Genomic DNA, 16,145 nt, shown 5'->3' on the forward strand with positions numbered 1-16,145 from the left:
GCCTAGCGCTCAACCGCTGCGCCACCAGGGGAGGCCCGAAAGTTCAGTAATTTTATCCATAAATGAAATAGCCATACAGTGGTATGGTCAGCATTTAGACTTTGTTTCATTTGATTTTGAAGTCTGTACTCTTAATCATCACCTTCTTAAATAAAAAAAAAAACCCTCATTTTTTAAGAAAACATCCCTCTTTCTCTTGGCAGAATATTTTAATTCAAATTTATATCAACTAGGAAAATTAATTTACTTTGCAATATCTTCAAAGGAAAAAAAGAGGGTCTTAACCTTAATAAGTAAAAATATACCCTGAATATTTTAACTTGACCACAGATGTTTTCAGCTGTCAGACACATCTCTTCCTTTTTCTTTCTGACATTCTGATCACATTAGTTTATTTTTTTTTAGTGTTCCCCTAAATTTTAGTGTGGTAAAATATACATAAATTTAGCATCTTAACCATTTTTTAAGTGTACAGTTTAGAGATATTAAATACATTCACAACATTGCACTACCACCACCATCATGGTACTACCATCAATGGTACTACCATTGCACTACCATCACCAACATTGCACTACCATCACTACCATCACTATCCGTCCCTAGAACTCTTCATCTTATAAAACTGAAACTCTATACCTACTAAACAATAATTCTCCACTTCTGCCTCCCCCAGCCATGGCAACCACCATTACATTTTCTACATGTATAATTATGATCTCTGTGACTAATCTAAGTTCCTCATATTGAAATCATATAGACCTTCTTATGACTGATTTATTCACTTAGCATAATGTTTTCAAGGCTCATCCATGTGGTAACATGGATCATATTAATTTAGATTAGTATGTACCACATTGAGTTCCTTGAAACATTTTACAAATTTTTTTTCAGTCTCCTTACAGACTGGAAGGACAAAGAAATAAATGCCATGGGGTAGCTTCTAGAAAAGAATGTAGAGAGAAGACCCTGAACCTGAACGTGGAAGCCTTATATTAAGAATGGCAAAATTGAAAGATAAAAAGAGCCAATTATTGAAAAATGCTTGGAGTTTCTACACTAATCCTAGTCTGATTACCAGCAAACTTCTTTTATGCAAGAGAATAAATGTTTTAAACACAGGGTAGCAATCCCTCTTTAGCAGCCAAATGCATTTCCTAAGAGATACACATACTAAAGAGGCAGATACAAAGTGCAGCAATTTTCCAGACCTACTTACTCATAATCCCCCTTTGGAAGCAAGATTAATGTTTAACATTTTGTTAGCATATTTGTAGTTCCCATAAAGTAGTTAGGAAATGTGGTCTAATTTGATTGGTAGATGTTGCATGGCTGTATTCCTTAAGGGGAAATATGTATGAGCCAGAAATTAAGTGAGTTTACCACATGCTATACACATAGCTCTGACTATTAATGTATTCCTACCTACTGATAGATCAACTTAAGTGTGAGTAGCAACAGGAAAGGAACACAATGCTCTGAAAGATCTGTAGGTATGACTAGGAGAGTTAACTTGGTTTCTGGCAATGTAGAGGATCAGATGCCATACGGAAATGTACAGAAGTAACCTTAGTAAAGTTATCTGATATATTGCCGTTCTGACACAGGCCATACAACCATCATGAAAGCAATCATCATTTGCACATTAGAGCAACTGTCTTTTTACCTTATTCTGAAAAGGAATCCAATTTCCAGAGCATTGTACTTTGGTTGCAGAATCTGGACTGTATTTCTCTAATGAAGATACATTGTATTTTTCACATATGAAGGGCAACTTGGTACTACAGTCAGCTGGTCTATTTAAATCTGAGAAATGAAAAACAGGATTACTATGGTGAGACTTTTCCAATGAGGTCATTATGAAAATCTGTGGTAAAGAAACGAAGTCAATCTATCTCAAGTGGTTAAAATATATTCCCTTTTATTTTGAGTCATTTTTGTCTTCAATTTCATTCATATAAATAGGTTATATCTATAACATTGCTATGAAAACACACACATTTGGAATAATGACCACAGTTCCTAATGGCAACAGAGTTGAATGAAGGTTAATGAGGGGGAAAGGGAGCTAAACTATATTTTGAACTACTGTCTATTTATCTTTGTAAATCTTTCCATGTGCTTATTAATTATGAAAATGGTAAGTTTATTTCTATGCAACCACCTGGGGATAAAAGAAGTAAAAATATTCACAGTGAAAAGCACCGTTATTTGCATTTGGAATTTGAGCAATTGTCATTAGCAATGCATTAGAATAAAATGAAGCTACCAAACATGTAATCAAAAAGAAATCAAGAGTAAGCTATTAATTAAATTTAAAGTTCACATGTTACATAATCAACATTAAAGGATTTGGAATTAACTTTACCAATAAACCAGGACTTGGCAGACATATACATGCATTCCTCTCCAAATGTGATAGGAAAGTGATGCCTATAGTATCGTGAGCTGAAAGAGAATGAGATTTCACAACTCATAGTTACATGCTCCACTCTATTTTCTACTGTAATTTTAATTCTAAATTTAGCATTAGGTCATTTTATACCATTTTTTTCTTAATGCTAACATGCAAAACGATTTGACTACTATAGGCAGTTTATGGGTTAATGTTTAAGACTAATTATAAATAGTAATCCATTTAGTAAAAGGGGATTTAGGACTGCTTCATTTAAATGCTAGCTTTACAAAAAGCATCAGTGATGTTACATACTAGAAAGGATGATGATCTATTATTGGCTGCTCTGTGGTTCTCAACCACCACCTCTGTTCATCACCAGAAATCTGAAAAACAAACCAAATACCCAGTCTTACATGTGCTGAGCTTTCCAAGAGAGTTTTGATTTAAACACTCTTTCATAATAGAACCACTAAAATATCTATACATTTCATTTTTTGGTCTTTATGCAAACCAGGTCCTTTTATCAAAAAAGTAGAAAGAAAACTGTATATTTATAGGTTCTATTCTGCATATAGAAGATATGGTTGCTGTAATTATGAGCATAGTAACTAGACACATAGTGTCCTAATGTAAATTTAAAAAGACAAATTATTTTTTCTCCAAAATGTGATTTTGTAAGGCTATTACTAGAAATAAACTCAAGTTTAATTATAAGCTAACTTTTAGAAAAATATGTGATAAGGAATTAGAATATATTATTTATTGATCCTCATTTTATAAATATACATCTACAATTAATCTTGAATGCTTTAAAAGAGTAAGCAATTATATTTAACTTTTCCAATATGAATCATTGAATTGAAATGTTGTTAGGGCAACTCTTAATTTAGAGTTAACGTTTGTAAATTTTGGGAAGATATTTGAAGTAGAATAAATATAAAAATAAAAGTGTTTAAAAATATAGATTCAAATTACATTTGCTATTTTGGCTTTGATGGCTTTTAGTCCTGAAAGAGATGTTATAGTAGCCAGAAAACTGTGATTGCTAGCACAATATAGGACAGCTTCTTCATAGTTTAAGTGAGGATCAGCAACAAACCAATATTCACTCCCTTCTACTATAACTGGAGGTCCATGGATTCCAGCACGCTCTAAAGAAGAAGAAGAGTATCAGAGTTATGTCTGCACAAACTAAACCACACCCTCAAAGCACGGATTAATGTTCAGAGCTATTTACAAGTAATAATGCATTCGGATTACTGGTTCTCTCTAGCTAAGACAGGGCTGCCTGGAAGCAACCAAGGATTTCTAAGCCAGTGAGTGACTCTGCCACCCCCTGTGCATAGAGATGAGAAGGACAAATCCAGCCACAGCCCCAACCCAAACCAGCCAATCACCTTTCCTGCCTGGATATATTTCATCTTACTTGAGATGTGATAGAGGAAGCTGGCACAAAGGTCCAGTCTTAAAAAATTAAATACATTCTTAAAAAGGTAAAAGCAACTTTGGCTAAATTTTAGTTTTTGTTTTAACTCACCTGGATTGTACCAGTCTGGTGTTTTGAGAGTACGGCCTGTATGAGGAAGAAAGCAAGTAACTTAAGCTTAGTGTCCAATTACAGATCACTGCATACTTTGAGTGGAATATTCAGTGAAATTCAAAAGAGCTTGCTATACTGCTGAGGTTTGTCCATTTCTGGCCAAATATATTTTTTCATGTTATGATTGTTTCAGTTTGAATTTTGTAGGATCTGAACTTGTTTAGTGGCAATCAAAAAGGCAGTCTATTAAGCATTAGTAAAGCATCACTTAGTTTTCTACCCGGTATCCAGTAAGTCATTAGTAAATGGCACTGTATACAACACATAGAAGCACTAGGGTACATGCACCAAGATAATCATTATGGTAGGATTAGGATTGGGATGTATTGGGATTATGTATTATCTTTATGTACTGGGATTTGAATAGTTATTCTGTAAACCTGGATTGGTCAAGTTTATTGGACACTAGGAAAACTTTGGAAATAATGTACAACCATCGAAGATTAAACCTTTTGAGAAGGTGAGGAATCAAACTGGTAGGAAAATAATAGAAATCACCCAGGAGTCCTAGATAGAAACACACATTACAAAGAATTACTGGTTTTGAAGTTGGGTGTGTCCATGTCTGACACAGACAAGGTAACAACATATGCCACTGTGTTACCTTGGACCAGTTGCTCAACTCCTTGACCCTCAACTTTCTACTTTATAAAAATGAGAGTCAGGGCCTCCCTGAAGGCTCTGGGCTTAAGCCTCAGCACTATCATGCTATTGCCACTGCAGCCTGAGTGGCCTGAGTTCCATCTCTAGCCAGATAACTACGCACATGGCACAGCAGACCTCTCCTGTCTCTCCTGCTGCTCTCTTTAGGAGTATATTTCAGTAGATCTGCCTGTTCTGCTCCCCACTCTATCTCTGGTTAATCATCTCATGCCCCACACCTCTGACTTAGACCCCAGTTCTTGCATGCATGAGTAAATAAAATAAATCTTTAAAAAAAATGAGACTCAAGTGCCCAACTCATAAAGAGTGTGACAATTACAGAAGATTGCCCTTAGGAGCACCCTGCACGTTCCGAGGCAACAATCAGTTCCCCCCCAGATACTAGTTGCTTTCTATTCCCTTTTCATACTGGCTTTAGGGCATTCTGGTTTCAAGTTGAAGATTTAATTAATCTTAAAAATCACAGTAAAAGAGCTGTTCTTAATTTTGCTGTCATTTCAGGGCAGGATGCGTAAGAAAACCCTCCTCAGAGGCCTACCTATGTATCCAGCATCTTTGTGTTCTCTCTTTGAACCAGTTCTCTACTTATTAGACAATATCCATAATGTTTCAAATCTGTTAAAAATATAGTTTCTTGTTTGCAAATGATGGAAGTTTAGAGTAGAAAATTTAGGACAGAAGCTCCATAAGACAGAAACTAGAGGTGGGGGTAGACATGATTAAAGACTCATTAAACCTGCTATGGAAGATCTGTAGGCAAAGGCTAGAAGTGGGGATAAGATGAACTGTCTGTCATTACAGAAAACACCAGTCCTTACAGATTGACCCAATCAGAACTTAGAAGTGATTGTTTCAGCAAGAATAAAATTCCATAAAGGAATGAATTCCTCCAAAGAACACTACATAAAGATAACCCTTACTCTGGGAAAATGCAGGTCTTGTCCCAAGACTGCCCACCTGTGTCTGTTCAAATACCTCTTTCCCTTTCTCGTTGTCCTAATAAACCTGCCCTTTTAAAATGCAGCTTTTGCCTATTCATGTCTATCCAAACATCTTTTTCCTTAGTAAATCTGCTGTGTGTCGCTGAGCAGGAAACTCTGCCCGATCCCTTTCTCAGAGGAAAACCAAGGACCTCATTCACTATATCCCCAAATCTGAACTCCATTATAATCTTGTCAAAGACTTCCTATTTGAGTATTGGGGGAAGCTATGTATAATCATTAAATTTCTTTAAATTAGTGAGAAAAGCAGAATGTAAGTTTTTTTTTTTTTACCCAAGAATATAAATTGTATAAAGGGCATAGAGAAATACTATGTTAAAAAGGTTGTGTTTGGGTCATGTTTTTATAGGTATTTTTTTAAAAACATTTTTATGAGTCTTATTTTTGATACTGTTTCTACAATTAAAAAAATAAACATTAAAAATATCCATAATAGATATGGGCTACTTAAAGTTTTAGGTTATCAAAATATCCCTTTTAGACCTTTTAAAGAAGGAATTAATTAAAACCGGTTGGATCAGGTAATAAAAAAGGGAAAAGCCTGAGAAAGGCATGGTGTTTCAAGTGACTGAAGAGAAAATTTTCCTTAAAAAAACAAATACACATTAATACAGATTGATCTAGCTGACTTTGACTGTTCTAATAATCAAGAAAATATAGAAAACACATTGAACTTGGAAACTCAGGACTGCAAAAGGGGAGTTAGTGAAACATTTAATTCTCAGACGAAGCAATAGGTTGATTGCTTCAAATGACTGCAAATAAACTGAGACAAGTTGTTTCTTTAGCTTTTAAATTTGTTTCTGCTTGGGGGCTTCCCTGGTGGTGCAAGGGGTTAGGACACAACCAACCTATGAAGCTGTTCGCAGCCACTGCAACGCAAGTTTCAATCTCTGGCAGGGAGCAAACCACATGGTGCAGCAGACCTCTCCTGACTCGCCCGCTGCTCCCCTCAGCAGTATATTCCAGTCAGTCTTGCTGTTCTGCCCCCCACTCTGTCTCTGGTGAATCCTCTCATCCCCCCACACTTCTGGCCTGTACCCTAGCTCTTGTGTGCATAAATAAATAAATCTTTAAAAAAAATAAATTTCTTTCTGCATGAGGAGAAGGTGAGCATAATTATTTCAAAGATTTGTTTATTTGGTTTATTGATACTTGCTAAGTTAGTTAATTTTCTTCTATTTAAAATTTAAAAATATATATAAGGAAGAAAACCACAAAACCACATGCTCTTTGTAATACTTCCTGTGGTTACTGGTTTGTCATTTCTAAGGTTGACTTGGGCCCAACTCACCACTCAAACAGGGGTGGAGGCAGATAGCACTACCATAGTAGGCATATACTGTGGGAAGCAATGACACTATGGCATCGAGCAGCCAAAGAGTAATCGGAGTGTCACCATTCATACTTCCAACCAGAGACATTGTCCGAATTATTATATATTAGCAGTTTTGGAGTTCATTGAAAAATTCTTTCTAAATTTCACAGTGATGGACAAATTTTGATTTCTTGACTCTTGCCACATTTTTTCTCCAATTAATCTTCATTTTGTTTTTCACTTCCCATGAAAATTAAAACTGAAATGATTTCTTTTGCTATATCTCTCATTTTAACTGAAATAACCTTCCTTTCCAAGATTTAACCTCCCTAAGTTAGCCTTAAATTTTATCTACTATGTAAATTCTTTCATAAAAGAGGAAGGCACCAACAAATTCTAACAGGTAAGTCTTCTACTGGGGCAAGGAGTCAGGCAGGATGGAACTTAATACAGTTACTGCATCTTCATAGACTTTTAAAATTATAGACTACAATGCTCTATTAGGTATTTTTGTCTCAGTATTCATGATGCTCACACAAGAAATCTGTGAAAGGAATAATTACCGCTTACCTTTTGGAATCTGGCACACCCATTCAAGTTTTATATCACAAGCAAAAGGCCTTACATAAATATATTCTCTGTCATCATAGTAATACCACCTTCTTCGCCATGGCCTCTGAATGGCCTAAAGAAGGAAGAGGATTGCATAATATTTTGAAGGAGATGTAGCACTTATAAAACATCAAACTGTAAATTCTATAGTGCGATATCTATTTTAGCTATACTACCTAAAATATTTGTTTAATGAATGAACATATGAACAAATGTAGTATTCAAACAGTAAGAGCTTTCAAAGGGGCAGATAAAGGATATATATAAGATCATGTTTATGTCCATGTTTATGTTATGCCCAAAATGCAAATTAATGTTTTTTTTCTGTTTTTGTTGATATAAAATTATAGAGTCTTGCACCTTTAAATGTGGGATGAAACAAACTAGAAATGAACAGGTAGTTCAGTTGTTTCCAAACATCAGGCAATCATTAAAGCAGATCTGTGAAAAAGAGACATGGAAGTCTGGCATAACGGGCCCAGGTTCCTTCTTTGCTGTTGCTCTGCATTGCTAGGATGTTTCCCTCTTCTCTATGGTCCAAGGTGACTCCTTACAAATTCCAGTTAGCAAGTAGGGGAGAAATGAAAAGGGCGCACATGACCCGTGAGGCACAACTATCACCTTTTGGACCGTTTTTTTTGTCAAGGCCGAATTCCTGGTGGGTATTGTGGCAGGTGAGGTAGAATTCTTCTTCCAGAACACTGCCCTGGCTGGCCTCATTCCTGATGTAGGCTGTTATCGGTCTTTCTATTATTCTATTTTGTGGTAGATTTTCAAATCTCTTTATGCATGGGATTCTATTTACATAGAAGATAGTTTATTATATAACTGTTCTGGAAAGTTCACAAGCTCCTCTGAAGTTTTCACCTTTTCATATGTTAAATTGGGAATTGTATGAAAATGCATGAGATGATGTAGTCAATTATTAGAACAGTTATTTCTCAGTTCTTTTTAAAATATTTTATTTTATATAATTCTTACATCATTTTTCATTTTTGCACAATGTATGCATTTTCATTTTGGTTAAATTCCCTGTACAATACCTACCTCCCTTATTTTGGCCCTAATCCCTCCTCTCCTTCCCCTTCCCCACAACCTGTTAGTGTGTCTCTGGCTTATGGTTGCTTGTTGATTTTCATTTTTACTTTATTGTAATTAGTCTTTTTCCTGGTCCCTTATTTAGGTTTCCGAAATTCTCAGTTCTTTGTATCAACCTTCCCTGAAGCATTTCTGGTCACTCACCATCTTGAATCTCTTTCTTGGGTTTCCATAGTGAAGATATTATCTAGCTAGCATCTCCTTCCTCATTTTCTTACATTTGATGTGTTAATGTCCCCAAATCCACTTCTTGGCCCTTTTTTTCTTTAATATACATTTTCCCTTGAATTCCAGCCTAACTTTCTACTTACTACTGGATAGTTCTTACAACTAATGTGGATTCAAAATATCTACATTAAAATGTATTATTTTCTTCATATACCAGTACCTCTTTTGACTGCTTCTGTAAATGCCTAGTCAAATAATACAGTGGACCCAGACACATCTGGATTTAAATATCAGTTCTGTAAAAATGTAAGTTACTCAGAGCTCCAATTTCTCCCTCATAAGATGAATATAGTAACAGTAACTACTGTACTAGGTTGCTTAAGTGCAATAATATAAGTGACAAGCCGAGTAATGTGCCCACCTGAGGACAGTTCAGCTATCACCACTGATACCACCACCACCAGCACCTTCATTACTACTCTTTCATAACACGCTTGTTGTTGCATAAACTCATTCTTTGCTTGTCCCCACCCTTGTAAGTATTTGTTTACTTGTCATTATCTCCTACTAGACAGTAAGTTCTGTGAAGCCAATTCCTGTTACTATAGTTTCCCCTAGTGTGTTAGAGACTGTTTGAACGTATTGCTATGGACTAAATAAATAAACAAATTCTGCAAAGAAGATAGTTGGTCTTCTGAATCTATCTGCTGTGTTTTGAAATCTGTCTTAATGTCACTCTTGTTCATACCCTTCTTGTTGCATGTCAAAAACTTTTAATAATGTACTGCTGCCTACCAAAAAATGTGCAAACTCCCTAATCTGGTATCAACATAATATCCTCACTCTGTTTTCAACAGTGCAAATTAAAAATTCTTGATCTGTATTCTGTTCTCATCTCTTTAACCTCTCCCTTCTACTTCCACTTTATTTTATGCCACCTCCTCATATCATTCCCCCATTAGAAAACCTAACATGAGGTTGTATCCTACTTGTATCAACTCTATCCATTCACCCAATTCACATTTTACCTTTTCCTGGAAAGAAGCCATACAACTTATTTCCTCTTCTGAGTTTCACTAGCCTTCCTCAACCCACTCATTTGGAGTTTATGACTGTTATTACTGCTCAGTAATGAGAACCTTCTTTCTTAAATATGAGTTTTATCTTCTCAAATTAAGTGGAAGTTAGGTTGCTTGAGGGCCAGGTCATAGGTGTACTTCTTCCCTCCTACTGTACTTAATATCATGTTCCACATACAAAAGGGCCTTAATGGATCTGTTTCCTGAATGTACGTGATGCCAGATTTATTTTTTTTTAATGCAGATTTTTCCAGCATTGTACTGACCTTGACAGCACCACAGTCTCTGATATCATAATCCTGCAGAAACTCATTTGGCACAATAGTAGTCACCTAAAAGACAAGAGAGCCCTGAGAATTTAAGACTGATGTATAAATATTTGCAATTTAGATGTAATTTAGGCAGCTTTCATAATTCAAGTATGCTATATGCCACAAAAGGAAAACTTTTTCACATCTTTCTTTTTTTCAATATCGGGATGATAAATCATGAGAGGACTTAGAAAATGCCATAATGTCATGAGTTTCCCAAAAAAGGAAACTATAGTTTCCGTGTTACATTTGCAGCTTGGGTTAAATTATTTTGAATTATTTGAAAATAATTTGCTAAAACTTCTTTTTAGTTTAATGCAAATACTTGAAATAATATTTAAGGACTTTAAAGATTCCATCAAAATAAATTATTTTACTCAATAATGATTCTTTCCTTTTTATACATCTAATATTTTAGATAATAAAAATAAAAGCTTCTTATTGTGAAAGAAAAGAAAAAACAGTACAAAGGAAAAAATGACTGTAATACTCGAGATAATATCTATAGTAATTTTTTACTATATAGAAAGAGCTAATCTATTTTTTAAAATAAAAATGAATTAAGCAACTTGTTTTTTCCCCTACTTCATATATGTGAGTCTATTTCCATATCAGTAAAGATAGAGCTAAACAATTTTTATAGTCATGAGGTATATGGCTCTATCACTTCACAATCAACTTGTTTTTGAAGCACATATCGCTCTACCTTACTCTAAACAAGAAAGTTTAAACTTATTGGTGGGGCTTCCCTGGTAGCACAAGGGGTTAGGACGCAGCACTATGAAGCTATCAGCAGCCACTGCAGCACAAGTTCAACCCCCAGCCAGGGAGCTAATCCACATGGTGCAGCAGACCTCTCCTGTCTCCCCCGATGCTCCACTTTGCAGTGTTTTTCAGTAGATCTGCCTGTTCTGTTCCTCACTCTGTCTCTGGTGAATCTTCTCACCCCCTGCACCTCTGGCCTATACCCCAGCTCTTGTATGCATAAATAAATCTTTTAAAAAAATTTAAAAAAAAAACCAACTTACTGGTGAACGATCACTCCATTGCCAGGATCCTTGTAAATCCGGGCTTCTTTTATTTAAACCTATCCAGAACCAACGCTGGCCACTGTGTAAAATGAAGTGTTAAAACAAAATTTAAGCATAGCATTTGGCAAAAATATTAAGCTTTTATGTCTGAAGTGCTTCTGTGTTTATTCAAAAGACCTCATCACTAATTAAAAGCACAGTTTCAAGCTATAATAAAGTTTTGTGAAATGAAATTAAACCATAAATATGGTGTAGTTATCATAATAGTACCATATGTTTCAAAACTAATTTTTCATATGAAAGGCAGAAACTATTCCACTTTGAACTTAAGAGGAAGAAAATGTATGATCATTTCAAAATTTTTACTACAGAACTTCAATATTAGACAATGTTTTCAAATACAGTTAAATACAACAATGGCATTTACTTAAAACATTTTTACATAATACAATCAAATATCTTCTCTTTAAAATGTACAACAAACTATTTGGCTAAATTTTTACTAAACAAATTAAGAAAAACTCATTCATACTCCCTACCGAAGTTTAAACAAATAATTAAATATTTTTAAATGCCAAATTCCATGGGCTATACCAGAGCAACATAATTAAGCATTTAATTATACTCATATTATAATAGCCATATTATAATAATGTATTATTATTTAATATTTATACTATAATAGTAGTATACAGGTATTGAGCTAGGTGCAATGGTGCCACAGAGAAGTGTGGTACCTCCAAGGCCCAATACCTACCCTTAGATGGCACATAAGCTAGTCAAGGAGACAAGAAATATATAAATAAAGAAAATAGAGGGCCATCTTCAAAAGACATTAGATGATATACAATTTGTATATATTTTAAGTGCTATGAAAGTTCAGAAAAAGGAAAGGTCACTGTGGAGTACAGAAAAAAACAGGAAATATTTTGTGATATTGGAAGGACAAAAAGAATTTTCAAAGAATAGTTAATGTGTCTTTGGAGCCATAATCTGACTGTTTACCACATGCCAGCACTCAGATTGGCTAAGAGGAGAAAGAATATGCACTCCAGGGAAAAATATACACCATAACATTTAGAAGCAGGGGCATACATTATAAGTGATTTCTTCCCTTCAATTAAATTTATGCTTTAGCCAGGAAGATATTTACAGTATAAAAAGAAGTAATATAACCATTAAAAAAAGTGTTCTAAGCTCTAACCCCACTTGTAAATATTGTCTTAAATGCATTACAATTTTAAGTGTCTATAGACCACTTTCCCTATAATGCAAACTTTTAACAGCATATGGTATATATGATGAGTATATGGGAGTGCAAATTATATTTGCATATATATTTACATATATAAATGTTATATGCTTATGACTATAACACATATTAGAGAAGGGATAGGATCCAAATCTAAAAATAATTCCTACTCCCAAGTTCAGTAGAATATAGGGGATATAGGCATATATAGCTACAAGACAACTGGGAAACAAGTCATCTGTATTAAAAAACACTTGCTAGCAGCTCTTGTCCCAGAACAGCCTGCCTATGTCTATGCAGTCATTTTTTTTAAAGCAAATTTGCCCCTTTCAAAAGCAGCAGCTCTCTGTCCATGTGTGTTTAAGCAGCTGCTTCATCTTCCTTCTCTTTTCCTTGATAAACCAGCCCTTTAAAAGTAAAAAAAAAAAAAAAAAAAACCACCTAAAAAACCGCCACATTTGCTAGTGAATCAAAGATCAGAGCAAATTTAAGTTAATTTCTCAATTTTAAATAAAACAATTATTTTTTCTTTACCTCTTTCTTCTGTTCAACATCCCCTCATGTTTTAATATCAATAAGTACTTTTTCACCCTTGATCTTTTCAACTTACTGTAACAGAATATGAGGACTGTACGAAAGTTTTTATTCTTTTGCTGTTTTCTTTCATAGAGAAAGATCACCCATTTGTATAAACTTAAATCAAGTGGAAACAATTAAATCCAGTTTGAATTTAGCAGTTACAACAGGAAACTGCATTTGTGTTCTCAACTAATCAGAAGTTTTTTATAAGCTTCAGATATATCATACTTCCCAAATGCTGCATTTCTAAACCATAGGATCTAGATAATTGTTATATACAGCATAATTAAAAAGTCAGTTGGCTAAAATAATGAGGAGGTTAAGTTTGCTTCCTCACACTAAATTGGGAATATAACTTCATTTTTTCCAACTCTTTTCACATTATGTATTTTGTATAGAAATCCATGTTTCTGGGGAATCTGTATAGAAATCCATGCTTCTTTAAATAAACATTAGGCATTTTATCTTCATATAGTCAACAGTAAAACCAGGCAGATCACCAAAGATTAGTTGCCACTTGCATTTACTGTATAGTCAGTATAAAAAGAAGTGATATAAACAAAGAGAAAGAAAGTCTCTATAGAGAACTGTCCCCAACCTTCCCACCCACTCCTCTCTTAGCCTCACGTTTTCCCACTTAAAAATTTCTTTCAAATGCATTTCTGTCTCCTCTGCTGCCTCTCAGGGAATAGTTTCCCAGAAAGCAGTTTGCCCACTGTCCAAAATTTCTAACCTTCACTCCTTTCTGAGGTTAAACTTCATTTCAACCTATATACTTAAAGTTTCCACCTTAAATTTATGTGTTATATAGAAAATAGTAGCTACTTGTGTTTTTGTGTATAGTAGGATATAGAAAATATTTCCTCAGTTGTAACAGTCCAGGTTTGACTTGACTTATTTGTAGGCAAAAAAAAAAAAAAAAAGAAAAAGAAAGAAATCAGAAGTCATAATAACTTATCTATACTTCTAATGTGAATTTCAGGAAAAATGATGGAAAAATTTGATCATAACTGGGGAATCAAATCAAACTGAAATTCTCTTTTTATAAATTTCTTCTACTTCAAGCACTAAGAATATAATTTTAAGGCTATTAGGTTAAGAAGACATTACACGAAAGGTTAATGTGTGTATTTGTGTTAAAATTCCTACTCAATCAAATTTCCAGCTGCATCTGCTATCTGAGGAAAACAGTATCTCTGCCATAACCCCCAATAAACACTATTTGATGAAGGTGCTTAGCCTGTAAAGCCTTAGATTTATATCTAAATCCATCACGCCTCATCACAGGAGGTAGTGCACACAGCAGTAGTGGCATCTCAAACAAGGCTTTCCTCTCTAATCCCATGGCTGCTTTTGCTCCACAATAGCTTCTCTTGGTGGGCTGCCATTAAGAGTCACAAAGATCTTAGAGTCTTAATGACTTGGTGCACCATGAATCCTTTTCATTGAAATACAAATAGAGATGGGGAATTTAGATTAGGAAAAGTATAGAACTAATCTGACTTAACTCCTTGGCATGCAATACACAATTTGGGCAATGGACATCTTGCTGAGAAAGGTCAATTCCTGCAATGAAAAGCTAGGTGTCCATGGAAAAAGATTTATAATCATTTTCTGCTATAAATGAATTTGCTTCCTTCCTTCCTTCTCTTCAAGCTATGGTATAGTATTTGTTTCAAAATATGTTCTCTTGCTAAGGATAGTGTGGACAAACAATCTCTTTACTAGTGGAGCACATATTATGCAGACAACACAGTCTGCCTAATATGGCCTTGTGTTAGCCACTCAGATAGTGTACAAATAAAGTATGGTCCCTATGAGTAAAAGGATTACGGTGATTTATATTTTTCTTTGTGATTTTGTTTTTTAAGTTCAGTATATGTTACTTTTGTGATTAGAAAAAAAATTAAAGTACTATATATTCTGTGGAAAAAATGTCTGAGAATGTAAAAAATAGAAAAGATTTTCACTAAATGCTAAATGTGTTTATAACTGGGAAATTGGATTAGTGGTAATATCAAATTTAGCATAGAAGATTACATTCTAAAAATATTACCTGAACTGGTCCATTAGAAAGTGAAAAAATTCCTTCATTTCATCCACGTGACTGAAGCTAGGGAGGTGTGCTCCAAGGGCTTGGCAGAATCTCTCAGCTTCTTCCCAATTCCTCTTTCTAACAATTCTTTCTGCATGAAATACCTTAAAAAATGTAATAAACATTCATTTCCTAGTTCATAATTGTGAAGTGTTCATAATTGTGAGGTCAACTAAGTGTCAAATGTGTGGGTTCCTGAAATGGATTGTTATAGGTATACGAAGACATAGGTAAATGCACATATATCATGACACAGATAGGTCTTGCCGAAAAGGTCAACCAAATGCCAGCACAGGTGCTAGCTACTATTGTCAGAATGGATGGCTCTCCTCAGCCAGGCTGGGAAACTGTTCAAAAAATTACCATGTCCTCTTATGTCCCTAGGACCTTGAAATATAAAATGATTCAGCAGGGATGGCTGTAAAGGATACAGGAATGTTCGGGGAGTAGACTATGAAGAAATACGCTAACAATGCAGTTTTGAAAATAATACAATTAGATGTATGTAAGTACAGGACTATATTCTGATGAGGAAGAACCAAAGAACAGACTGTTTTGGTGTGTGAATACTGACAGAAGGTGGCAAAGCTGACTGATGTAGACCTTATGTTGTTAGAAGTGATGGAACTCTTCCTTTGACAACAAGAATTAGTGGGTTGTGAGAATCATCAGCCAAGTGTCAGTGTGGCATGCCACTCACCCCAATTCCTAGAACAAAAGAACCCTAAGAAAGAGCCACTTCTGCCTCTGGACCTGCTCTTTGGGATTAGGACATGAGTGGTGGGTGGGAAGGAACTGTCTGACATCAGAGCATCAATGCTATTCTGACAGAGGCTCTGTGCTCCCAAACACTTAGGTAGGTCAAATATATGTCTGGCGAGCAAGCTAATTTGTACCAGGACAAGGACAAGAATGGCAAAAAGAGAACTTCATTGAGGCA

The 16,145-nt window shown here is 34.9% G+C and overlaps 1 protein-coding gene across 1 annotated transcript in view; it reads right to left on the reverse strand.

The window, feature by feature from the left end:
- Positions 1–16,145, reverse strand: part of LY75 (lymphocyte antigen 75) — a 121,895-nt gene that overhangs the window by 69,890 nt on the left and 35,860 nt on the right. The window contains 9 exon segments of the mRNA XM_054699771.1: positions 1,667–1,806; positions 2,369–2,448; positions 2,711–2,781; positions 3,374–3,549; positions 3,936–3,971; positions 7,551–7,665; positions 10,204–10,269; positions 11,277–11,358; positions 15,167–15,309. Coding sequence (XP_054555746.1) covers positions 1,667–1,806; positions 2,369–2,448; positions 2,711–2,781; positions 3,374–3,549; positions 3,936–3,971; positions 7,551–7,665; positions 10,204–10,269; positions 11,277–11,358; positions 15,167–15,309 — 909 coding nt within the window.

Source organism: Talpa occidentalis, unplaced genomic scaffold (genome assembly GCF_014898055.3).
Source record: "Talpa occidentalis isolate TD23 unplaced genomic scaffold, MPIMG_talOcc4v2.1 talOcc4.3, whole genome shotgun sequence".
Classification (NCBI taxonomy): domain Eukaryota; kingdom Metazoa; phylum Chordata; class Mammalia; order Eulipotyphla; family Talpidae; genus Talpa; species Talpa occidentalis.